The sequence below is a fragment of the Mytilus trossulus genome, chromosome 8, assembly GCF_036588685.1.
Source record: "Mytilus trossulus isolate FHL-02 chromosome 8, PNRI_Mtr1.1.1.hap1, whole genome shotgun sequence".
Taxonomy (NCBI): Eukaryota; Metazoa; Mollusca; class Bivalvia; order Mytilida; family Mytilidae; genus Mytilus; species Mytilus trossulus.
In genome coordinates, this window is record NC_086380.1 from 26155542 (window position 1) to 26183139 (window position 27598).

Genomic DNA, 27598 nt, shown 5'->3' on the forward strand with positions numbered 1-27598 from the left:
CGCTTTAAGTTGGTTTTGTGCTGGGTTTTTTCTTTGCGTAATCTTATCTGTAATGGTCTTTGTAAACTGCAGGGCACTGTCTGTAAACCAAGCAGTAACACCACTGTAGGTGTAAGATAATGTTCATGGTGTCAAATCCTTTTATTTCTATCAGTAAAAATGTAAAGAGGAACTTTTTTTAGTTTTTATTATATTTGATATGTGTAGCAAGTGATACTCTAGCAACCATTACGTGTTGATCATTTCTCAAATTATGTGATTTGATTAATAACAGAAATGTGTTCGTTGAAGAAATAGACACAGTTAATAAGGAAACATAAAATTGAAAATAAAAAAATGGGAATATGTCAAAGTGACAACACCCCAACAATGATCAGAAAACAGCAGACTGAAGGCCACCAACGGGTCTTCAACGCAGCGAGAAAATCCCGCACTGCAGGCGGGTTTCTGTTAGTCCCTGTATATATACATGTGCATGTTATATAATAAACAAAGTTTTGTAAAAGTTCAGTAGAAATGGACGTCATAAAAAACTCCGAAACATGAAAATAAATTAAAATTAAAAATATATATACACAAGACTAACAAAGACTTGCAACGCAGCAATTACAATAACTTCAACGTTTTTAGAAGCTTTTATTTGTGTCACATCTAAATGTATACATATTTTGAATCGAGACTTCAGGAAACTTCAATTTGTTGATGTAAATATAGATGCACGAACATATAGTAACACTTGTACTCAGACACATATAATTGTCACCAGATTGGAAATATCAAAATGTGTTAAATTAAAATCAAATCTTTCAGCTCAAATATACAATAACAAATTTTAATGATGTTTAATTCATTAGAAGTTCATTTTATGGATTTACCTTCAAAATCCAGATAAAGCTGTACACAACTTTGAAGGACATATAAAGTTAATTCAAGTACATGTACAGCTAAGGTCGGAGGACGTTGACTAGGAGTTTCCGTCGTATGTATTTATAATTCCTTTGATTAAATTGGCTTTGAATTAATTCATTATGAGTGCATTTCTTTCTAACTTAAGTTTCGAAAACGATGTGTTGCGCCGTTTCATCAGTGTTAACAAAACCTGTTTGAAGTGTCAAAAATGCATGCACATGTTGTTGATATCTATATTTATTACGCGGGAAAATAGCTTCTGTAAAAGATGTTAGACACAGAGGACATCGCTCCTTTTGCATATTCAATTTTATTGTCAGTTCACTGCAGATGAATTTATGAAGATAGTGATGATAAAGCCTTTTTATTGAAATAGCAGCAATGAAGGAAATGAGGGCAATACGCATGTACCTAAATTTGAGTAATTTAAGACATTGTTTTGAGTTATAACGATCAAGAACAAACCTACTATTAGTTGGACAAATATGTTTACATAATTCATTAAATGTTTTAGTTAGACTGAAATGCAGCGCGTGTACTACTTCAAACTGTAGACGCATTTTCAGTGTATACTTTGTCAAAGTGTATGCAAACTTTGCAAACGTATGTTAGAAACAAATGATCGAAACGTTTGCGCGCGGAACCGTTTGTATCGTTTGTGTTAGAAAGAAATGCGCTGTATTAGAAACAGCGCGATGACATTCATTATTCTATTCCAAACTTGTTCTTTCAATTCAAGGACAATATGTTAAACGATTCACCAAATCGACAGACCAATATAATGTTAATGTAAGTAATGCTTTATATATTATTTGTATGCACTGTAAAGGCTCAGGTCTTAAAAAAGAAGGTGTAGTGGGGGTCTTTTTTGGACCTAGGAAGTTTAAGCTTCAAAGTTAAAAGCTGAGTTTCTTAAGAATTTCTAAATCTATTAACGAATAATTTTAGAAGGGTCCCGCACTCCGTTATGAATGATGCCAATGCCAAAGTACTTACTACCGGGGTGATGATACCCACGAGGAATATTAGCCAACGAGCAGCGACATCGACCCAGTACTGAAAAAAACTGAAAACAACACGCCATGAATTTCTTGCGTCATGAAACGCTACTATGAATTCTCCATCCGAAGAAAAGCTCAAAGCAAAATATTGGAAAGAGCTTAGAAATTTAATTCCTCTTAAATGTTTTACAAATCGTACTTTCTCTCTTGAGTAGCTACACTTCTCTCTTTTCACGAGATTCTGAATTTGCTTCTGGTTTGCAAACCAGTAGGCCAACTGTAAATTATCTTTTCGATTGACAGAATCCGTTCTGAGTACTAAAACAGTGGTCATTATGATATATAAATAAAAAAAAACTGGCCCAATCTACACTGTCACAACAACTTTCCGCAAAAAATGTCTATAAATAAAGAAATTATCAATATTGAGGAAAACTGTGCAAAACATTTCATCTTAGGTAAGACGATGTAGCATGCGTCCTATTCTAATAACATCTGAACGATATTTATTCGGACAGTAATCTCATTTATAGCATTCAAACCAAAATAATACTTAGTATGTAAATCCTTAAAGGTTTCTCGTCATTAATATGGTGCGTAATGTCTGGTGCGTTTATTTTTCTGCTACCAGAAAGTCGTGTGATCTAAGGATTATTCGAGGTTAGAAATCGTCATCTATCATCAGTTTGAATCATCACTGTTAACATCACGGAAGTACTTAGAATATCATTGACGATATCAACTTGTGGTCAATATAACATTGGTCTTCAACTATGAACAAAACTTATACCGTATATCAAGCTATAAAAGGCAATGAAACGAAAAATGTCAAACATTTCAAAGCAGAAAACTAACGTCCTGATCTGTGTGCAAAACTATAAGCATCACACTACAACAAATGAAGTACACTGTACATCTCCCTGACTTGTATCAGTCGCATACAGAATGTGGCAGGGTTAATCATTTCTGCTAACACTTACTACCCCCAGACACACCCACCCGCGACCTTTTTTTTAATATTTACTGCTTAACTGATTATGTTCTGAGACGACAAGTCTGTAATATAATATGAATACTTAATGCAGGGGGTGTATAATTTTTTTTATACATATATAGATACTATTCTGTTTTCTAAGTCTCGTATCCTACACATGTTTACTACCAATTTTAGAATGTAAGTGCTCTATAAACCTGTATTTGTACACCAATTCAAAGGACGTAAAACTAATAATCGAATATACATCCCTGTTAGTACTATGGTTTGATCTCATGCAGAAACTCATAAAAGAGGGACGAAAGATACCAGAGGGACAGTCAAACTCATAAATCGAACATAAACTGACAACGCCATGGCTGAAAATGAAAAAGACAAACAGACAAACAATAGCACACATGACACAACATAAAAAAACTAAAGAATAAACAACACGAACCCCACCAAAAGCAAGGGGTTATCTCAGGTGCCCCGTCGTGCTGATTAAGTGATTACACATCCGGTAAATAGTCTAATTCGCTAGGTTCACATTCACGAAAGGGAAGGGGATTGTAGTAACGACGTAAGGAACATATCCGATATCATTTGTGAAACGGTTATTCCATAACGGTCAACCAATTTAAGTGATGAGTGATTCTTATAAAATGTAAATCATAAATAGATTTCAATATCAATGCAAATCATAAATAGATTTCAATATCAATGCAAATCAATCAAAATAAATTGACCTCAGGGCTTTCGGTACGTATTTCAAAGCAAATGAATTCTTTCAGTTCAAACAAGAAAAATCTTCAGTAGATCTTCTATGAAAATGTGTTTTTGTATAAAATGTATATTGAAACTCTTTTGACCTTTGACTGCACTACATTTATATTAAAAACCCGGATGCAGCATGGATGTGTTTTAAGGACATATTAAGTTAATGCAAACGTAGCTAAAGTCGTAGGACGTTGACTAGGAACTTCCGTAATATAAATTGTTAATTCGTTTAATCAAAATTTACTTTGAATTAATTCTTGATATTAGAAACAGCGCGATGAAATTATTAATTTTATTCCAAATATTTTTTCTTCTAATTCAAGGACAACACGTTAAACGATTCACCAGATCGACAGACAAAACAAATGTTAATGTAAGTATATGTTATATTTGAATAGACCTTCTGTAATTGGTGTAGAAAAAGAGGTTTTAGAGGTTCTGCCTTGAACAAAAAAGAGGAGAGGGGTCAAGTTTAATTTGTTGTCTTTTATTTGATGTTTTGATTAATGGATACGAAACACTCCCTACTGATATACGTATGCTGTAGTGATTAGTGTATCAAAGTTAGCATATAAAAATTGATAATGCTAAAGTATTTAATTAAAATCCAAAAGATTTTTAATTTCACGAAAAAAGACATATCATTATGTTGCCAATTTAATTTTCTACTTAAATTATTTTCATGTGTACATGTATATTTCGGAGTTTAGTATGACATTCATTAACACTGAACTAGTATATATTTTTGTTTAGAGGCCAGCTGAAGCACGCCTATAAGTGTGGGAGTTTCTCGCTGCATTGAAGAGCCATTGGGGGACTTCGGCTGTTGTCTGATCTTTGGTCGGGTTCTTTCACACATTCCCGATTTCCTTTCTCAATTTTATTAAACATCGTCGACTCATGTCACATTTTCAACATCATTAGCATAAGCTTCAAAATTTGAAACTGACAATTTCCAGACTCAGAAACTGTGACGGCAAGGCAAGCAACACACAGCCGTATGCTGTTAACAACATACAAATATCTGCGCGAAACTTGGGTTAAAATACGGTATACATGTACATGAATTTAAATAGTTTGTTGTTGTTGCTCTGTTTCTCCACTGTCACAAGATAGGGGAAGGGTTAGGCACCAACAAACTAGTTAAACACCGCCACATTCTGTATGTGTCTGTCCGAGTCAGGAGCCTGTAACTCAGTGGTTGCCGTGTGTTGATGTGTAACATACATTGTATTTGTTTTTGTTCATTGTTTTGTAAATAAATAATGCCGTTGGTTTCCTGGTGTAAATAATTTTACATTTTCATTACGGAGCCTTTGACGACCTATTCCTTTATCATACATGTAACTTTGGTCTCTGGTCTGTCTTATTGGAAATCGTTTCATATATGCTTTTTTTTTATTTATCCTGCAATTGGGTGTCCTACTATACAGATACAGCCCTACAGATATCGCTATGCTGTATCTGTATACTATACAGATATCGCTTCTAAGCTCCGCCCACTGCCGGACTGAGTATTGTTTGAACCTGTGTGACCTCAGAATGTGTATTCCACTTGCATTCCAATGACGATGACAATTGTCGATTTCAAAACTTGAATGTGTATGATTGTGTTACAAAATCAGCCATGTCAATTTCAGAATGCATGTTTAGTGAAAGTCAAGTCTGAAGCGTAGGACAACTCGTACACTTCTGTTTCCAATTGGACAATGTTTTGTTTTTAATTTTTACTGTTGAAATTAGTTGTTATGTTAAAATAGATATTTTTTCACCTTGAGCGATATATTATTATTGACCATTCGAGATTCTTTTTTTGCGAATCCATCTTCAGCGTAATGTGTGATTTTGATATTACTACGCTGGCCTCAAGGGATTACAAATCGAAAATAAATGCTAAATATGTAAGTTTTTGTGTTTTTCAAAACACAAACAATTTACAGAATTAATTGCAGGATAAAGACAATAACTGTTTAGTGTCTTTAAATATCAGCTGTATTTGTACTCGGCTCGAAACAGGTGTAGTAGCTCGCTAAAAGCTCGCATACACCTTGTTTCCTAGCCTCGTACAAATACAGCTGATATTTAAAGACACTAAACAGTTATTGTCTATGTGTTTCTCACACTGATAGGATCTTAATTTCAAGAATCGTGGTCTTGGTGGGGTTTTAATCATATAAATACACATTAGAGATATTGAGTCAAATCTACAAAAATGGACGAAAAAGAGGAAAATAATAGGTGAAAAGGGGGGGGGGGATATAAAAAAAATATGTTTAAAAAAAAGAACGGAGAACCATAGCCAAAAAATAAAAAGAAATTTTGAAAAAAATTATCTATAAAAGATAAAGAATTATATTTGGAAATATAAAAATCAACGTTGTATGTTTCTACGTAAATATTAATGTAAAGAAAGATTTTGAGAATTGTTGAAGAAATATATTCTAGTATAGAGAAACCAAATATTTAGAAATTTAGCAAATTTTACAATGTTTTTTTTTGGTAATACAAATGCCAAATGTAATAATGTAATAATGTAATAATAAATGTAATGCATTGTAAATTCCTACAGCAATTTTTGATGCACAATTCTCGAAATCGCCATAATTAATTTCGATAGATTGTCCGCTTGTAGAACAATCGCAATAAGGAATGCATGTTATTTTGTTTTTGAATTTTCGGTGTAAAAAAAATCAGTTAAAAATAAGAAGGCGTAATTACAATATCAAAATAGAAATTAAAATCAAAAAGGCGGAAGTGATTAACACTATATAAGTGACAATATGAAACAATTTAATCTTAAACGGAAGAAATGGTTATTAAATATTTGTCATAACAAAACATCCTTCTTATGTTTACGTCAATATATAAAGATCTATTTAAAAATATAATCTTCTGCATCTTTAAATGCATTCATTTTTGGTCTTATCCGATGTAAAGTAATCCCAAATCAATCAATCATTTAGTCCTATGTTATTATCTTGTGCTTTTCTAGTCCAAATAATTATGACGCGTCAAAGAAAAAAATGTAAAAGCCTTTCAAGACGTCATAATTATTTATAATACTTCACGTTAAAATGCCATATTTTGATTGGCTAATACGAGGCTATCAATTTACTTTATTATACTTCACGTTAAAATGCCATATTTTGATTGGCTAAGACGAGGGTGTCAATTTACTCTATCACATGGCTGAGCGGGTGACCATTTTTTTGAATGTTACCCTCTCGGCTAGAACAATCAGAAATCGATAATTCAAAGAACAATGAATTGAATTTACATCAAGGAATTAAATACAATGCTTAAGTTCTACGTTTTGACATCTTGCTTGACTTTTGTTGGGTTTTTTTTTCTAATGCCCGTAACGTTGTTATGAACGTGACGTCATAGAAAATATTTTTAAAATAAAAGTAATCTGTAAAAGCCATGATAGGACATTCAGTATAATAAATTAAATAACACATAGCTGAGAGGGTGATAGAGCAGATTGAAACCCCTCGAAAAGGCATTGTCAACCTTGGCTTCGCCGCGGTTGACAATGTTTTCTCGGGGTACCAATCTGCTCTATCACCCTCTCAGCTATGTGTTATTTATATACTATCACATGGCTGAGAGGGTGACAATTTTTTTGAATGTTACCCTCTCGTCTAAACCAATCAAAAATCGACAATTTAAAGGCCAATGGATTGAATTTACATCAAGTAGTTGAATACAATGCTTAAGTTTTACGTTTTGGCTCAAATTTTATTATTTAAATGCCAAAATGAAAAACAAAAACATCTGGCTTAATTTTTTTCTTTTTTCTAATACTCGTAACGTTGTTATGTAAGTGACGTCATAGAAAATCCTTTTGAAATACAATTAATCTGTAAAAGACAAAAATGGTAGGACGTTCAGTTAACACATAGCTGAGAGGGTGATAGAGCAGATTGGTACCCCTTGAAAAAGCATTTTCAACCTTGGCCTCGCCGCGGTTGACAATGTTTTCTCGGGGTACCAATCTGCTCTACCATCCTCTCAGCTATGTGTTATTTATATAGTGGACTAGTGTTTTTCAGGCGTTCTTTATTATGTGACCTTGTTTATAGCCTATACTTATAATACAATATAGTAATATTAATGTTAATAATTTTCAAACTTATACATTGTTATCACAGAAAAAATGTTATAATAAATAAGAATGTGTCCATAGTACACGGATGCCCCATCTACACAACCATTTTCTATGTTCAGTGGACCGTGAAAATGGGGTTGAAACTCTTATATGGAATTAAAATTAGAAAGTTCATCTGATAAGTTTCAAGTTGGTTGGACCTCAACTTCATCAAGAACTACAGGATCTAAAACTTTAAACTGAAGCGGGACAGTCGGACGAACGAACGAACGGACGGACGCATAGACCCGAAAGCATAATGTTCATAAATTTGCCATGTCATAACTATGCCTATAATTGCTAACACTATTTATTTGATGTTTAGTGGCATCACAATTGGTACCGTTAATGTCATATAAAACGTTGACACACAAGTTTGTCGGAGGTCTTTGTATTGACCTTATACTGCCCAAGCAAAGTGGCAAGTAAATTAAAGACAACAACGCCTTTTCTTTTTTCGACTACTTTATTTCTTCTTTCTCAATGTCCTGTTTTCCCCTTTTAAATATCATTTTCTAGCAACGTAAATTGTCAACAGAAGTGGTTTTAACAACAGATGAAATATCTGGCGGTTGTGGTGAATATAATTCTTTTTATTTTTGTGTTTTCTACATTTCAGGACTTTTTACAAAAATTTGGATATATGCCAAGATTGCGATCCTTAAAAACTTCAAATACATCCGACGAATCGACAAGCTATGCATTAAGGTATGATTTCATTCTTAGCAAAAACATCAAAAGAAAACAAAAACCACACACATTGGCAATTTATTATAGGAAACTTCACAATTCATTTGCTTTATAAAACTGATGTGACAGCGTCCATTGGCACACGGCAGGGTAAGACAAATCTACATGTGACTCAGGGTCTGGCAAACAATGTCAGCCAGTGCCATACATAGCACACCACCGGGTAATCCAAATATCGAACACGCGTACGACGGGGTAAGAAATTTCTGCTCGATATAAAGCAAACAAATAAAAAGTGTGCGTTTGCATACACCAAGACAGTCGGACAAACAGCCAACAATTTAATCATAATGTAAACCGTAAACCGTAGAACTCATTCATTTCAACTCTTAGCTTTAGAATGACCGTAACTACATGTATGCAATCTTTTTTCATTATGCATCTAGAGGTATCACTATATATTTTACGAATTTAATCTTGTATGAGTTATAGTTTTTAAATACATGTAGTTGCTATGGCAATATTACTAATTATTATATAGTTTGCATGAAAATGAACTATTCATAGATACCAGGACTAAATTTTGTATATATACGCCAGACGCGCGTTTCGTCTACAAAAGACTCATCAGTGACACTCGAATCCGAGAGTTAAAAATGCAAAAACAACTATGAAGTTGAAGAGCATTGAGGACCAAAATTCCTAAAAGTTTTGCCAAAAACAGCTAATGTAATCTATGCCTACAAATTATCTCTTATCATGGAAGAATTTGCAGATTACTGTATAACAAAATGAATTTAGATATTACGACCTTTTCAATAAAATGTACATGAAAAGAATGTGGCTTCCTTTAACTATCTTTCATTTTTTTAAATATATTTTCAAATCAACAGAACGTTTCAAGAATATAATCACCTGCCAGTAACCGGTGAATTGGACGACAAAACGGTTAAACTCATGAATACTCCAAGATGTGGAATGCAAGACAAACCTACACCACACGGAATGCCTCTGGCTTTTTCAGGTATGCTAATATTTTCTGTATTGCAAAGTAATACATATAAGCAATACTGTGATTAACATTAATTTTCCTGCTTCAAAATAAGATTGAGAATGGAAATGTGTAAAGAGTCAACAACCCCAGCTAAGAGCAGACAACAGCTGAAGGCCACTGATGGGTCTTCAATGCAGCGGGAAACCCCCGTGCCCGAGGGCGTGCCTCAGCTGGCCCCTAAATCAAAAATATATACTAACTCTAGTTCAGTATGGACGTCATACTAAACTACGAAATATACACAAGAAACTAAAATTAAAAATCATACAAAATAACAGAGACAAGAGGCTCCTGTCTTGTGACAGGCGTAAAAATGCTGCGGGGTTTTAAATGTTTATTGATATCTCAACCCTCCCCCTATACCTGTACCCGATGTAGAAAAAGTAACACACAACAATACGCACAGTACAACTCAGTTTTTTATCATTTTTCTTGTGAATGCTAACTTAAATCATTAACAACAACTGTCGAATCGTCTGCCATTATTGTCGGATTCGTCAGGATGGTAATGTTGCACCTGTTCTTATTCAGGAGCCTCTGACCTTAGTTAGTTTTGCATGTTGTTGTTTTATATTTAAGTTCAGTTATATGTTTTGGAGTTCAGTATGAAATCCATTTTCACTAAACTACATGCAGTACACCTTTTATTAAATGGTCATTTGAGGTCCGTACTTTAACCTATAATGTTTTACTTTTTAAATTTTTACTTGGATGGAGAGTTGTCTCATTGGCACTCACACCACATCTTCCTATATCTATTTGAGGCCCAATTCGCGGGTGCGGCATTTTATCGCTTCGTTGAAGACCCATTGGTGGGTGGTCTTTGGCGGTTGTTTGCTCTTTGGCACATTTCCTATTTACATTCTCAATTTTATTGAAAGGAATTAAATGGGAAAAACAGAATTAATATGAGTGTTGTTGAATAAGGAATATTATAGGTCTCTTCGTCGATTCAAATGTTACTTTATAAACCGATTTTTTTGTCAAACGAAAACGTGATTTAAGCAGATGCATGCTCACGTGGTTATATTGCGTTTTATCTCGCCAGGAGCTTATACAAGTTCTTTTTCACAATTTAAATTACAAACATATTGAGATGCAATCAACATCAACACAACAAATAACAAAAATCATTGAACAGAATTCTACAGACATACATTTGTACGACAACAACTAACGCGCGATGTGTTACAAATGTTTTGAATAGGAAAATGTTTCTTCAGCCTCGACGTAGAAAAACGTCATTCATATCTTTTTTATATAAAATGCTTATGAATACGATACACTAATGCAATTGCATGATACAAAAGTTGAAGGTTTGGTTACCCGTAAATTCATTCTGAATATTCGAGCCACTCTAGATTTATTCCGATTAATCATACCTTACTTTCGAGTCGTACATGTAATTGTGTTTTCCTGTATTGTCGCGATAACTGTAAGTAACTAGCCTAATCGATATGTAAGTTATGTTGGTTTTTTTTTGTTTTTTTTTTTTAACTTGTTGTATTTTTGATGATTTTTGCACTATGAGTTTTTTAATTTCTTTTTAAAAGGTGTAATATTATTTTTAATATTATTTTTTAATGGATAATTTTGTGTGCCTTCTTTCAGTTTATATAATAATACGTTTGTATTGGTATCCTTAGTCGTATGTTTACTACTCAAGGTTGAGCAACTCAGTTTCTGACTGAATATAAGTAAAACAAAATGTCGGTTTATCTTTCAAGTTTGTGTTTACTTAACCTTTAAATATTATTTTAATTTAAAGTACTGCATTGATATTGCCACGGTTACACTTTCGCATAGCCTCACTGTTCGCAAACTTTAAAGGAAGGCGTCAACATTGAAAGTCTCATTTGAGCAACGAATCCCGGCTAAACATGGTCTTGTTACAACTGCACAACCTTGAATCTGATTGCATAATTCACTGTTTCAGAATCTAATGCATTCTGGGTAATATTTTCAAAACTGCACCAAAACGTTTGGATTTGTTTAAAAACTTACTAAACAATCGAAACTTAACCAATGCCGCTTATTTTCATTTTGCTGTACGAAAAATGAGATTACCAATAGTCCTTTATAATATGAAAGCCGAATTGATATTAACAGCAAGAAGTCAATATTTTATATATTTATATATTTTTTTTTTATTCAAACATATATTGCTTGCTGTTAACACTTTACTTCACTAGTCCAACATTCTAATAAATGGTCTCTCTATTTTAACAAGAACTCTAGGATTTCTCTCTGTTTAATAATAATACATTCAACCGTAAAAACAAAAAATTATATATATAGTTTCTCTTAATCGTCAAAATTTGAACCCGCCCCCGTCTCACTCATTATCAATAGAAGTATTGTAAAATTGTTTTGTTTGGTATTATATATGTAAAATAAATAACACTCCTATTGCTCAGATCGGTTGTCACTGTGCAACACAGTTAATAACACTATATAGGAAAAACATAGAACTGCTTTTGTCATAAGACACTGTCAAACATCCAAACATACTATCCACACTCATATGTGTCCACACTTGTATATGTATCAAAATATTATTTACAGCTGGCAACGGTGATTGGGGTAAAAAAGTCCTGACGTATAAGATTTCAAAAGGCAGTACAAAAGTGACTGCAGTAATTATAAGGTAAGTAACGTAATGTATTGAAAATATTGTCAAAGAGGGACGAAAGATACCAGAGAGACGGTCAAACTCATAGATAGAAAACAAACCGACAACGCCATGGCTAAATATAAAAAAAGCAAACAAACAAACAATAGCACAGAGGACACAACAAAGAAAACCAAAGACTTATATTGTTGGTTTGAATAATAAAAAAAAAAATCCGCACTCCCAATTTATAAATTAACTGGCATGAGCCAATCTTTCCCCCGGGGAAATTTTGGATCGTTGTGATTCTTCCCCTGCGGAAAGTTGACAATACGTATACATATAGTAACTTTTCCCCCATGCCAATCTTTCCCCCATCATAGATTTCACTATGTTTATATAGAGTCTGGAAATTAAACCGAACAGTGTTAGAATTAGATTTATTTATAAATATACAAATTTGTTGTTCATTTACATTTACACAAATCTTTCTACAGCCAATGAATCAACTATCCACAAAAGACAAAAATGACACAAACATTAACAACTATAGGTCACAGTACGGCCTGTCTATGAGTCAACAAGTCTGTCTCTCTATTCAGTAGTCTTTATATGTGACCTCTAGTCTTTTTACATTTTTAAATGACTGTCTATATGTCCACATGCAAGGAAAAAACTACTGACTGGTCAGAAGTGGTTAAAGTACTAGTAATTGTATTTATTTGGTCAATGATACCAAGGGTCCACTAAAGAGAATGGATGTGATCAAAATGTGCTTCCGAATCGTGTGAATACATATATATATATATGCGAATCTAAATTGAAAACTACGTTCAAACCTATGATTGCGTTGGATAAAAACCGCAATTTTTATACGTGTGCATGTCAAACAAATTTCGTTGTAGAAGAGTCTAAAAACAGCACAAACAACATTTTCCAAAAGACCAAAAAAAGTGAAAAAGTATATTTAAACAAAACGCATTTGACTAACAGGTCGAACAACTGATGTTCTTTAACCCTGCTGACTGCCATTGACGATTGCCAAATAAAATTGATCACAAGATGTAATAAAATGGATCCTAATATAAATTTAATACGTCACAGAAAAAAAATTGTTAACTTGTGGCTACGATGTTGTGCCACAAACATTCGGTGTCAATATTTCTTTAGTACACCAGATCTAGATTTCGACAATATATGTCTCTTCAGTAATGTTAGGGATCGAAACGGTATTTGGAAGGCCATATAATTTACATAGATATACGAAAATGTGACATGAGTGACAATGAGACAACTCTCCATCCAAATAACAATTTATAAAAGTAAACCACAATAGGCCTTCAATACGGAGCCCTGGCTCACACCGAACAAAAAGCTATAAAGGGCCCCAAAATTACTAGTGTAAAACCATTCAAACGGGAAAAACAACTGTCTATTAAAGTTATATAAAAAACGAGAAACGAGAAACACGTATTTTAAAATTACATAAACAAACGACAACTACTGTTCATAAGATTCGTGACTTAGAACAGGTGCATACATTTGCAGAGGGCCGTTAAAAGTTTTAATGGTGCCAAACCTTCTCCCTTTTTTCTGAAACAATGTTATACATCACAACATAGAAAAACACATATAAATACATATCAAATGTATATTCACACGATGAAGCTTTGGTAACTATAAACTGAGAAAAAAGTTACTATCATTTAAAAAATCTTATCGTGACGTCGCCGACGTTATATTACAAGGCGGAAAATTTAGCTTATCATGCTACTCACGGGGGAAAAATTGGCATGATCCTAGTTTTCCCCTTACAACGCTGAAGGGGAAAAGTTGGATCATGCCAATTTTTACGGGGGGAAATATTGGATCGATCCAGTATTTCCCCCCGGAAATTTTGGCATGGGGGAAGAATGGCTATAGGACACCGGCTATCATCGCTGATAAATCTTTTATAATATGATTAAAATATTATCTATAAGATAGATTTTTCGTTTTTGAATATAAGAGAAAAACAGGAGGCTCGATCATTATTTTAGATATTTCAGTTTAAGTTATTTTGCTTCGTCTTGGCTAGGAACCTCTATGTTAGATGTCCAGTAATGGATTTTTTGCGAGGTCTTCTTACAAGTCCTATTTCTTCTTATAGGGAAAATATAGCAAAGTCTGTAGCAGTATGGACAAGCGTAGCAGATATAACAATAACTGAGGTTACAGGAGCCGCTTCTGCTGACATAGATATACGGTTTGAATTTGGTGCCCATGGAGACGGATTTCCATTTGATGGCCCAGGCATGTATTTATTTTTTAGGGGCTAGCAAGGGTCCATCTCTGAGTGAGAGCTGCATCGAAGACCCATGATCTGTTGACTTTGACTGTTATCTGCTCAGTGGTCGAGTTATTTGTTTTCTCTTTGAAATATTATTTCACTTTTAAACCGGATTTCCGAAACATGCATTTTGGACGTGACGCACGACGGCTGCCAAACATTGTTTGTATAAAAACTAGAAATATCTTTGACGACTTTTTTTTCTTCCAAATAAGATACATGACTTGTATTTTTCCCCGTCTCTTAATGAAAGTCATGTACAATTTTCACGGTTTTAATTGATATTTTGTTGAGTTATAGACATGAAATTTGTTAGAGAAAAAAATGTTACTTAGGGTGTTGTGGGTGTATAATGACTTTAAATGGATTGACGATTGATTTAGATTATGTAATTTCCTGGTTCTAAATGAAGCCAATTTAGATTTTCTCGACTTTAATTTTTATTTTTGAAGAACTTTAAGTAGCGTTAAATGTAGTCCGAAATTACTCTGACGTCCGACGGCTGTTTTGCCAGACAAGCTGGGCCATGGGACGTCAGAGTTCGTCCCATATCAAAAAGTGGATGTTTGCCCACCAGAAATAGATGCGCTGCTTCGTCGCTTCTGGAGCCGCCTTGGAATTATATAAATCGGGCTTCAATATCTACATTTTTCTTTTATCTCTTCATTTATGTAAGTTTCACCTACCTGCCAGACCTTTATTTTTCTATATTTTAACATTTTTCACAGAGACCCATGATTTCTGCATTTTTGACTGTCACTTTCAAATGGACGTCAAGTAAGGAGAGAGTTATTGGCCTCGAGACTCAAATATGCAAATATTTATATTTTGTTACCTCCTTTATAGGAAATCGATGTTTTACATTTAGAAGCAACCACGTTTTTTCACCTCCTTTACAGGAGAACGGTAACAAGCATTTAGTTCCAACCACGATAACAACCAGAAGCTCTCGGACATTTAGGTAACTTGCATCGTAAATAAACGAGGTGTTACATTATGGTCATTTTCTGGTGGTCACTTGATAATCTTTGAAAATGAAAGGCAAAATGCAGAAATCATAGGTCTCTGTGAAAACTGTTAAAATATTGAAAAATAAAGGTTTGGCAGGTACATGTAGGTAAAACTTACATAAATGATTTAGCTTGTCTGGCAAAACAGCCGTCGGACGTCAGAGTTATCTCGGACTACGTAAATGATACTTAGAATGTCGTCCGTGACATAAAAGACTTTGGTCATTGTTGAGGGCCGTACGATGAACTATAATAGTTGGTATTTTCTGTGTCATTTGGTCTCTTGTGGCGAGTTGTCTTATTGCCAATCATTCTAAAATCTCTTTTTTTTTTATATTGAATGAAAAATGCATTTATTATACAAGAAACCAACTGTTTGAAAATGGGTTTCCAAAAAGTTATTGGAGTAATAGTCCAAATAGTTAAGACGTCTTGGCAGGATATTTTATTTTTTTGCTCTGACGCCTTCCTGACGATGTAAGGCGTCAAAGAAAAGAAAAATATATAATAGGTTAAAAGTATAAAAAGGGTACTCCATACATGTACATTGGTCTTCTTAAATTGGGCATATCAAGTTATTAAAAAAACAAATCGAAAAAACGATAAAGGCGATATATTAAATATCAGATTATTACATGGGATTTTTCATATCGCATGTATTATCAGCCCTAGGTTCAATATCAGCCCAAGTGCCGCATGTTATGATCTATTTATCATTTGCTTCAACAATGTAGAAGAATCACAGACTCATATATTGATCCCTTTACAGTGGTTTCAAAATAGAAGTTCGTGCAATAAAGTTACGGAAAGACATGTGATAACAATCGAAGCATGTGATAATATCAAATTATCATATACTTAGACTAAATAACATATGATTTTTACTGTAAGATAATAGCATTAAACTTTTTTGTAAATTCCATATTTTTCGAATTAGTGCTTAGCGGGCTGATATGAAAAAAATATCACATGCTTCAAGTGTTATCACATGCATTTCCTTAACCTTTTTCGCATGGCATTCCGGTTATACTCGACAAATTCCGGAAAATACACCTAAATGCTACGTTTTAACTGAAAAAACAGTACAAAATAGTGTACAAAACAATTATTTAGATACTGGAAAGAATATTTAGTAAAATAATTATAAAAAAACAACAACAATCAAATTATCAAATTAATGCATTTTTTCAAAAGATTCAAACATAATTTAGAAAGTTACTTTGAAAAAAAAGTTGACTTTTTCAAACAGTGTTAATTATGTATATTGATGAATATTTTTTTGTCGTTCCGTCCTCCTAAGTAACATTTTTTTTTCTTTTCTATTGAGGCATATGATAGAAAAGATTTCATATCGAATGTACTAAATTTGGGGTCCGACGTGCGTCAACTTTTCACTCTTTGAACTTCTATTTGGGAACCATGCACGCAAAAGGATCAATATATGAAACTGTTATTTTTCTCCATTGTTGAAGCATATGATAAAAAGATCATAACATGTAATTTTTCACATCGCATGTTTTATCATCCCTCGGTTAATATCAGCCCTCGAGCCGAGCGATACATGCGATATGAAAAATGCCATGTAATAATCTGTTATTGTAACATGGTATTTTTTATATCGCATGTATTATCAGCCCTAGGAAGTTGTACGACATTTATCGTCACACATCACATGTGTGAATACGATATCAAATACGAAAAGACTCAAGAAACCATTTGTAAATATCTAACATTTATTCAGGAGGAATTGTCACACATGCTTGGTATCCACCTGATGGGAGACTCCATTTTGACGACGCTGAGGCTTGGGATGTTGGTGGAAATGGCGCAGATTTGTTCCCAATCTGCGCACATGCAATAGGGCATATTTTAGGATTGGGTCATTCCAATGTTCCAGGATCTATGATGTATCCATGGGATCCTGCTACGGGAAATCCAGCTGGCGTTCTTTCACCAGACGATCTTGCAGGAATACGAAGTTCATTCGGTACTGTTCATTTAACTGTTCATATATGTATATTCAAATGTACGTGTAATACCACTTTTCCCATATTTATATATTATATATAAATTATATACATGTATATGTATATAACGATGAATATGCATAGATCTTTATTTATCGATCGACTGTTTCTTAGTACTGTGATATTTTTCTTTCGAAATTGACAATTTGCATATAAACAAAAGGTACAGAGATATCCGAATCCCGAGAAGGAGTTAATGAAAAGTTTGTAATGGTTTGTAATAAAGGAATATGCGGGAATCGGGTCAATATTTTACTTACTGCCTGTTACACACTTTGCATTGCTAGAGATCTTCGGGATTCGGATTCATCCGCGATTTTGAATAGGGAAAACCCGGTGTAGTACTGCAGCTAAAAACTTAGTAGTCGGGGATCCTGGCTGCAGCTAGATTGGGCCGGATGCCAAGCTAAAAACTTAGTCTATTCGAACAAAAATGTACATTGGACACGTGACCGGATTGAAGTTAATCGTGCATTCTTTTGTAGTACTAATGCATATTTAATTACTGGTTATGGATAAAAAATAAGCAATCTGTTTTTTGGTGGAAAGTTCTAATTTTTGTCAGGCTTATAATTATAAATACAGTCGATTGCATTGAGTGTGTAAGTTAAGGTTATATATTTGGTTACATTGCATGCTAGATGAAATGTGAAGTCATTATTAGATTGGGTAAATTTATCATGAAATGTCCTTCTTTAGAGTAGACTAGTCCGATAGATAACCAATCTATATATGCCCGAAGCACCAGCCTACATCGAATGAGGGAAGTATAATACCTTATAACTAATAGAGACTTGTCTTCACGATTCATCTAGCAAGCAAGCTAACCAATGCAAAGAAATAACCTTTATTCACACACTTAATGCAATCGGCTGTACGTATAATTAAAAACGTGACAAAAAATAGTATACTCCACCATAAAACAAATCGTATATTTGTCGACGTTGTGATGTTAATACCGCTGTAAATGTTTGCACACGTCCTAAATCGGGAATCTGATGCACAGTAGTTGCTGTTTGTTTATGTAATTTATACGTGTTTCTCGTTTTTCCGATTAAGATTAGACTGTTGGTTTTCCCGTTTGAATGGTTTTACACTTGTAATGTTTATTTGGCCTTTATAGCTTGTTGTTCGATGTGAGCCAAGGCTCCGTGTTGAAGGCCGTACATTGACCTATAATGGTTTACATTTTTTAAATTGTTATTTAGATGGAGAGTTGTCTCATTGTCACTCATACCACATCTTCCTATCCCTATATTATCTTTATCTTCACCCTCAAGTTAATCGGCTGTTACACAAATATTGTTTTGTTTGTTTATGCAATGAATGTGTGTCTCAATTTGCTATTTGTACAAAAACAAACAGAATTTCAAACTGCAACCAAGTTACTCTGAAATTACTTGATGAAAAAATATACCACTTAAGTTTTAAGAAAATGCAGATTATAGAAATGAACCATGTACATTTACAAATTAACAGGCAGACAAACTCTAAAAATTAATACATGGAAATGAAATTGATCTCCGCCAAGAAATCATGATCAGATATGACACCAATCAATATCATTCGGTAATCTTCGGAAGAATCCGTTCGGAATCGCGCCGAGTTGTGACGAATGCAATCAATTTCTTAAGATTAAACAAAAATATGAAAATGAGCGGATGATATATCTACATACAAGAGATATGCTGGTACCAGGTATGATAACAAAAGACCATGCTGCATTGTACACGTCCAAGCAAGGACCGAAGTGTATAGACTCGGCAATGTCGACAACCTTGCTTCGGAAATTGTCTTTACTTTAATGTGTTGATGAACCCAAATTAGATACCATGATTATATTTTGTATTTGAAACGATTATATGACAATCCAAAGAATACAGGTATTTAATGATTTTTCGGATGTGAAACATATAATTTTTGTGTTTTCATAATTATAATCAATACACTTATTTTTTGTTTGTTCTAATGAATTGTGTGTTTCTATTTTTAATTATTTTTTTTATTTATACAAAATAGGAACAACTCCCGGCACAGTTACTCAAAACTTACTTGATGCAAATGATCTACAAAGTAGACCGGCGGGACTTGTTGGAAAGCCAGCTGTTTGTTATATGTCATTCCAAGCTGCAACTAAATGTAAGGACATTATATATGTAAGAACTTGCACGAATATGTACTGCTAGTATCTAGAGGTGAGAGTGTTGCTCTTGAATGCTAAATATTAAAAGTTGGTCATTTCTTGATTTCTCTGTAGTGAATTGTTAAAAAAAAATACATATCCCATAGGCCGCAAACAAACGTTAAAGACAGCATTAAAAAAATGAGGAAGAGTTAAGAAAATTATAATTAATTGTTTCGTTTCTCGTATAGCAAGATTATTTAGAATGTCATAATTATGTGACATTTGATCAACTTTTTTTATTGGACATAACAAGACCATATGACCATATTTTAAATTCTAGTTGTGCTAGAATCAGTTTTTGCAAATGTTACATAAAATGAAAATTAAATACATTATGGTCATTGTAAGCACGCTGTTTTGAGGGGGTGAATCATAACCTCGGACTCGAAGACCTATATCTCACCAGCAGTAATCATGGTAATAGCACAGTGCAAAGGTTGTACCAAATATATATAAAAAAAATGTGTGAAATAAAAGAGGTAGTGCGTATTCATATACGATTAGGAGTCGAAAAAACATTGAGCATTCATGAAGTATTAACAAATTCTTTTAACATGATAATTTGAAGTAAGCAAAAATTCAATTTATCTTCCAATCAGCCAACTGTTTTTTTTTTTTTGTGATAACAATAAATTTTGTGGTACTCTTAGTCTTTAACTGCTGTGTTTAAAGTATAATGTCAATTTCCTTTAGAGATAAAAACAGAATCAACTACTAGTATTTGATTTTAAACTCAAAAACGTATAAAGTGTCGGGTGTAAATTATCAGATAAAAACAATATAACTGTATTTACACTGCCGGATAGATCAAATTTATTTGTACTCAAAATAAAAAAGCTCTGCGAGCCTCGCTTGTCATCCTGTTTTAAAGGGAGAGATCCGTTTGCGCCAAAAATGCGTCCTTTTGCACCACAACTTTTATTCTCTAATGCTACGTTTGCGCCACCTGTTTTAAAATTACATGGTATCATTTGCGCCAAAAATAAAATATACGATTGCGCCAATTTAAAGGAAAACATTCCTTAAGCAAAGAATTTTTTTTTTCTATTACAGTCTCCTGATTTTGAAGGCAAAGTGCAATATAAATGTGGAATATAAATTAAATGTCCATTCCTGAATCCATGTATTGTATACAATTGATAGAAATACTTCGGACAACACTTAAATGTTCCATCAGCAAAAACATCTTCTGCCCCGCATACAAAGAAATTTCAAGTTAGCTTTGCAACTGAGAATAACAAAGCCACTTTCAATATCATTTACTAAAAACAAACTCTTCTTCTTTATTTGTGATCACTCCTACCTCACTTAATATTTCTTGAAATTGTACTGAACTTTTTGGTTTGGCAGGGTTCAGTTATCTTCTGTAGATGTTCCTCTTCATGGTGAACTAAGCTCCGTACACATGATCCAAGCTGGTCTTTCGGATATATTTTCTGTAGCTTTTCGTTTCCATGCTGTTCTTGGTATTTGACGCTCTAACTTTTGTGGGTCTGTCTTATGTATATGTGCAAGATTTCCACTCAGACAAAAATGATACTAAATATATATTAATCTTTAATATGCACACGATCAATATGTGATCAGGTAAATTGGCGCAAATGAGTTCCGAAAACTGGCGCAATTGATACATTTGGAAAAACAAATTTGGCGCAAATGATACCCCTGAAAAACAGTAATTGGCGCGAAAGGAGTGCTGCCGTTTTAAACGCTTATATAAATACATTTGATATGTTTCCGACAATGTGCATAATTATATTATTTAAACACATACAACATATATTAGGGAGCTACCATTTGATTTTAATGGGGTTGGGGGCTAGGATGAAATTTGAAAAAAAATAGGCAGGACGCGACTTTTGAGTAAAAAAAAAGGCAGGATAAGACACTTGCAAAAAAAAACAGGATGACAATTAATGTAAAAAAAAGTCAGGATAAACTAAAAAAAGAAAAGCAGGACGGGATAGAGTGAAAAATAAAAAGGCAGGACAGAGATTACAATTAAAAAAAATGCAGGACAACGTTTTTCATCCTAGCCCCCCCCCCCCCCCCCCCCAATAAAAATCAAATGGTAGCTCCCTTACACACAACAGTCTAATATATTGTTAGTATAATTTATCTTACAGCCCCAGCAATGGATATGACAATAGCTTTTGTAGAGGATGTATATGTATTGGTTATTGATGACGATGTTGGCTTACGAAGAATTACAAGAACAGAATCGATATTTTCCGGGATCTTCTATAATCCTGATGCTGCTTTCACTAACCCCAAAACTTCATACACATATTTCATAAAAGGTAAACTTGATACACACATGACGTTATATATCAATTATTTACTGCTTCGGACGCATACAACTTCAATTAGCAAATGTGTTGTTTTCAATGTTTTACTGGTATAGTTTCGAAATTACTTATGTTTCAATGGCAAACAAAAAAATCCGGAAAAAACCAAATCGAGCAATTATACATCATGTGCAGGTATAATCTTTAATTTAAAGTTGGTTGTTGAAGATGAATGTTGAGACTTTAATTAGGACTGTTATTCATATGATTTTTTTTTTGTTTGAAGAGCAAACATCTTGCAATTATAGGTTACCGCGGGGAATCTCTACGAGTTGTCACAATGTCGTTTTTTTATAGGTTACCGCGGGGAATCTCTACGAGTTGTCACAATGTCGTTTTTTTTATATAGGTTACCGCGGGGAATCTCTACGAGTTGTCACAATGTCGTTTTTTATAGGTTTCCGCGGGGAATCTCTACGAGTTGTCACAATGTCGTTTTTAAATCTACAGAGAACGTGTCATATCCTGAACACATCCAGATTCCTACTGAATGTGGCTGCTAATTCAAACATCACTCATAATCAAACGAAAACGTGTTTGGGAGGGGTTTTGTGCCAATCAGTCAACCAAGTTAACATTATAAATCTTAATGATATTCGTTAAATATGTCATATGGCTTAATGTTAAAATAAAAACAATATATATCAGTTAATGTTGTTTATGTAAAAATAAGGAGATGTTGAGTGATTTCCGAGATGAGATAGCTATAAATGATTGTGTCAACAATTTTGATCATTTGTGACAGAAACGAACACTTTAATTCTGTATGTTGCATGTTTGTTTGTTTGATTGTTGGTTGGTTGGTTGGTTGGTTCGTTTGTTTTGTTTTGTTTTTGTTTTAGCTTTTTGTATTAGCTTTTCCTATCTTGGTTTGTTTTTCAATTGTTTTTGGGCTGGTATCAGATTATAAATCGAATGACATCTGCGACCAAAATAAATCAGTTTGTATCTGTAAGTCAATATATTATCTTTACTTCCGGTCGGTAGCTAATCAAGTTAACTTTCATACTTCCGTCTCACTGCTCTTCAAGTACACATACACAATTGAAATATTCCACTACGAACGTTTGGGAAAGTTGAACGAATTGAAAATTACCCTGTTACAATGTACGAGTTGAATTTAAGGATTTTTTTTTATTATCTGGACTTTTAGAAATTAGAATTATTTGAAAATAACCGTGGTTTAAGGTGGTACCTTACACTACAGGGAGACAACTCTGTAATATTAGCCAAACGTTTTAATTACGTTGCATTGTGAAGGCAAGGTAAAGATTCTCAATGATCAAAATTAGTGTTTGTGAAACTGCTATATAACCAGTGTAATTTTTCTGATAAAACGCTTGGATCAAATTTTTTAATTTTAAAAAAAAAATTGTAAAAGGTTCAAAGTAAATACTTTTTCAAAAATTTTTGAAAATTAAACGAGCCAAATTAATTTTAGGGAGAGTGTTGGGTACCACCTTAAGTTGAGTTTGAATGACGTTCGTTTTTCTTTTGTCCAGGAAAGTATGTCTATGAATTTGATTATAATCTGGATCCTGTTTCGAGAAATATGATAACAGACGATTTCCCAGAGGATCCACATGCTTCGTTTGCGAGAAGTGAAAATGAAATATATATTTTTGGTGTAAGTAATTTTATTTAATTCGGATAGATTAAGATGCATAGAAATATTGTTCACGTTGTTAAATATATGTCGTAAGAATACCCGCTTATTCAAGTTTTTAGAACAGTGAAGATACAAAGGTATGGCTCTATATATGATATATATTTGCGATATCAATTTTGATTAAATCAAGACGAGCTTGAATGTTAATTGATATATAATTGATTGCTGTTGGTTCAACGTTCAGTGGCACATATTAGTTGCGACGATGAACAGTTTTTATAACTGTATTTCAAAGTTTAGCTATTTTTTCTCGTATAATTCATTTTGAGCACCCTCTTATACATTTGACTTTTGACTTTTTTTTCTTTATTATATTTTTTGACATTCATTTTTCTGTGGATTTGGCTCATCAATTCTGTTTACCCCATCCAAACCCTTTTAATTCATATTTATGTCTATAACATCCCAGTCTGTATTTCATAAGATTCAGGCAAAAACGGTAGAAGTGTGCGATGCACTAAGCCTGACGATTATTGAAATATTTTTATTGATAACAGTTTCAAATAAGAATATTTAGTATGTTGTCAATGAGGGCAACTACATGTACATGTAACTATCTAATAGAAACACAATGACGTGGATTGGAGCAAGAGTATGTCAGAATCACTGTAAAGCCTTTCACAATGATAAAAAAAACCAATACAGTAAAGTCAGCTTAAAAGTTTCTACATGGTAAAACAATTATTATGCAAACGGGAAACAAATCTGACAGGCAGTAAACAATAACCAACAATACGTTCGTATACAAATGAAGTTGATTATATAATATGATCACGAGCGAATGGATCTGAATAGATTTTAGATCTTTTAAATTAAGAATAGTAATACCACACGATTTATTGGTACTAGTCTATTTTCGGTTAAAATTGAAAAAAAAAGTATTTAAGTAACATTCTGCTATGTTTCGATACTTCAACTGTAAACGTGTTTCTTGCGTTTTATAACTTGGTTACAGTGGGCATGTTCAAAACAAGACTTGCATATTTTATGCAAAAATCATGGAAAATAAATGAATTCATTCCATTAAACGTTACAAGCATGAGAATCTGTAGAATTTTGATTATATAATAAATGCATAGTCAAAATTCTACAAACTTTAGTTAGCGAATTCACTATTCTAATGAGTTATGTCTAGTAAAAAATTTACATATATATAACGTTGATAAATAACAGTAGAAGCAATATTGTTGTTGCTTTAATTTTTAAATACATTTTTAAACGTTTAGACTATGACAGATATGAAAGTTCACTATGGGACTTTAAGTGTATTAACCAAATTTAAAAATAAAATCTTTTTAAAAGTCAACTTATATAGTACGGTACACGAATTTCGTTTCCCGCTTAGGAACATTCTCACGGTGGTGTGATATATATAGGGGTACATGTATACAAATTTAACTTTTTTTACTTTTTTTTACTTTTCTGTATTGTTATGATTATTATAGGCAACTAAAGTATGGAAGTTTGACTTACAAAAAAAAAGCGTTGTTCCCGGATCGGAGGCTCTTATCAAGGACGCGTTCAGAGGGGTACCAGACGACATTGACGCAGCAATTTACGATAAACCTAACACAGTATATTTCTTCAAAGAACTAAGGTGAGTTACACGTGTTCCTGTAGACAGTGTTTATACAGTGGCAGATCCAGGGGTAGAGTTCCGGGGAAGGTCCCACCTTTTTAGGACGATTAATGCATTTGAATGGGGACATATAAATGGAACCCCTTCCCCTTTGTACTGGGTTGATACATCCTTTTTAAGAATGGCTGTTATGGAAGAGGTAAAATACACCAAAGATAGCAATGGAAAACTTCTACGTAAAAAAGTTGCACTGACAGAAAAAATGCTCACTAATTGAGTAAATATAATAAAAGTATCCATTATGGTATATAGCTATAGGAAGTTGACATAAAAAAAAGAAATTGAAAATGCATCATTCACACAGTACATCATGAACAGCTTTTTATGAAAACAGATATCATATATATATACATGTAAATACATTATAAAAGGACCACAACAAAAACTCTCGGTAGATAATGATTCTACTTACAGTGATTCAAGATTTGAAGTGGAAGGACACGGGATTTTTTTATTGTTCTTTTTTGTTTTACAGCCGATTTTAATGAGTATGACTGTAGCTGGTATAATAGGTTATATTTTTGGTTAGCACGCTTGCTAACTGGACCGTGAAGTCATTGCTAGGTAAAGTATACTATCCTTCTTTCGAAAGAGCCTTGTCCTACATACAGATACAAATGTAGATTGCTTATATGTTACTTTTACTTCACGGTTCATCTACATGTAGCAAGCAAGCTAACCAAAGATATAACCATTGCCTACACACGCATGGAAATCGGCTGTAATATTGATATTCTTTACCTATTAAGTATTTTATATTCCAATCATCCACAGGGTACACATACGCATCAGGACAATTCAACTTACAGTTGAACAAGGCAGGCGATCGTAATAAACATTTGTCAGTTTATAAGAGAAATTAGATTTAAAACTCTTTTCAAAAACAAATTTTATAGAACAACTTTTGTATTTGTTTATATTGAGTCCTGGGCAATTTGTTTTCGAAAACATGTTTGCTTCAATAAATAGAATAGTATGTTTAAGATTTTTCTATTCGCAACTAAGAGTGGACACAGATCCGTGTGGATATTAAATTAGAAAAAAAATCTGGGCCACTTTTACTGTATAGTTTGGTAAAACAAAATAACGTACAATGCTATTATTGTATTCAAATGTCAAAACATCAAGCTCTGTGGTATATTTTCAACATTTAAATGCCCCCGAGCCACCCCAACCTTCACTCTGGATCTTCCTCAGAAATTATATTTTCTCCGCTACCATGTGTTTTATGCTGGTAACATTACCTGTATCTATGAGATACAAATAGAGATAATTTCTTGAAAACAGGATGTAAACTAAACAAATTAAATATCTATGAATATTATATATCTCCTCAAAGGAGGCGTGTCTCGGAAACAGCTGTATTTACAAAGTGCAACCTATTCTGATATAAGTTTGATACGTACTAATTTGTTGCGGTGCAAATTGATGGTGAATCAAATAAAAAAAAAAACGTTTTACTTGGACATGCTTACACTTTAGCTTTCAATATTTGATATGATCGAATAAAAAGGATTATGAAATTTTTTGTAGGTTTTAAATATATATGAATTTACAAACACATTATCCATTTTGAGACAATTGCCTACACCCCTGGAAAAAAAACCTTTTAAAAATACAATTACCCATAAAAAATTAGAATGGTACGTGCCTACGTGTACATTTAACAAGCATGCATTTGCATGATATTGAATTTGTAAGAAAACATCTACATGATTGTATGTGAGTATTCGTACGTTATATTGTTCTATTCTAATCATTTATTTTGTTGGTTTTCAGCTACTATGTGTATGACTTGGAGACCAACCGCGTTACAGAAGGTGGACCTGAATATGATGCTCCTGCCACATTTCTCCAAGACAAATGTATATCGGATGACCAGTAGACAATATATGTCGTTGATGTTCTTACATATAAAAAAATCCTTGAGCCCGTAGTTGTTAACATGCTTTAAATGTCAGTTTGTGTAAGATTATATATAACGGCTGTCATATTAAAGAGTTCCACCTTTAATCCTTGTGTATTATTTGGTAAACATTTTTTTCTTTCTTCCCTAATATTACATCAAATTGACAATATAGTGTTATTACGGAACATTTTGATGTTAAAGCTTAGCACCACTTTGATAGGAAGGTATGCTTATATGCTGAAACATTATTTATAAGTCAATCGTCATATTTGAGGGGCTAGATGCTGGCGTAGTGTCTTTACTATGAATTATAC

General features: G+C 33.3%; 1 protein-coding gene across 1 annotated transcript; it reads left to right on the top strand.

The window, feature by feature from the left end:
- The first annotated feature begins 3823 nt into the window (after positions 1-3823).
- LOC134681782 (matrix metalloproteinase-19-like) lies at positions 3824-27268 on the top strand. Its single transcript, XM_063541430.1, has 11 exons — positions 3824-4036; positions 8433-8521; positions 9397-9527; positions 12123-12204; positions 14318-14460; positions 17249-17494; positions 19554-19673; positions 21846-22019; positions 23570-23694; positions 25182-25333; positions 27155-27268. The coding sequence occupies exons 1-11, from the start codon at positions 3941-3943 to the stop codon at positions 27258-27260; spliced, it is 1464 nt and encodes a 487-aa protein (XP_063397500.1). The 5' UTR covers positions 3824-3940; the 3' UTR covers positions 27261-27268.
- The last annotated feature ends 330 nt before the right edge of the window (positions 27269-27598 follow it).

What these genes read in the sequence shown, in the direction of transcription:
- LOC134681782 (XM_063541430.1), top strand. Translation starts at nt 3,941, where the DNA reads ATGAAATTATTAATTTTATTCCAAATATTTTTTCTTCTAATTCAAGGA. An exon ending in GTGACTGCAGTAATTATAAG is followed by an intron (nt 12,205 to 14,317) that starts GTAAGTAACGTA and finishes TTCTTCTTATAG; the next exon opens with GGAAAATATAGCAAAGTCTG. An exon ending in TATTTCTTCAAAGAACTAAG is followed by an intron (nt 25,334 to 27,154) that starts GTGAGTTACACG and finishes GTTGGTTTTCAG; the next exon opens with CTACTATGTGTATGACTTGG.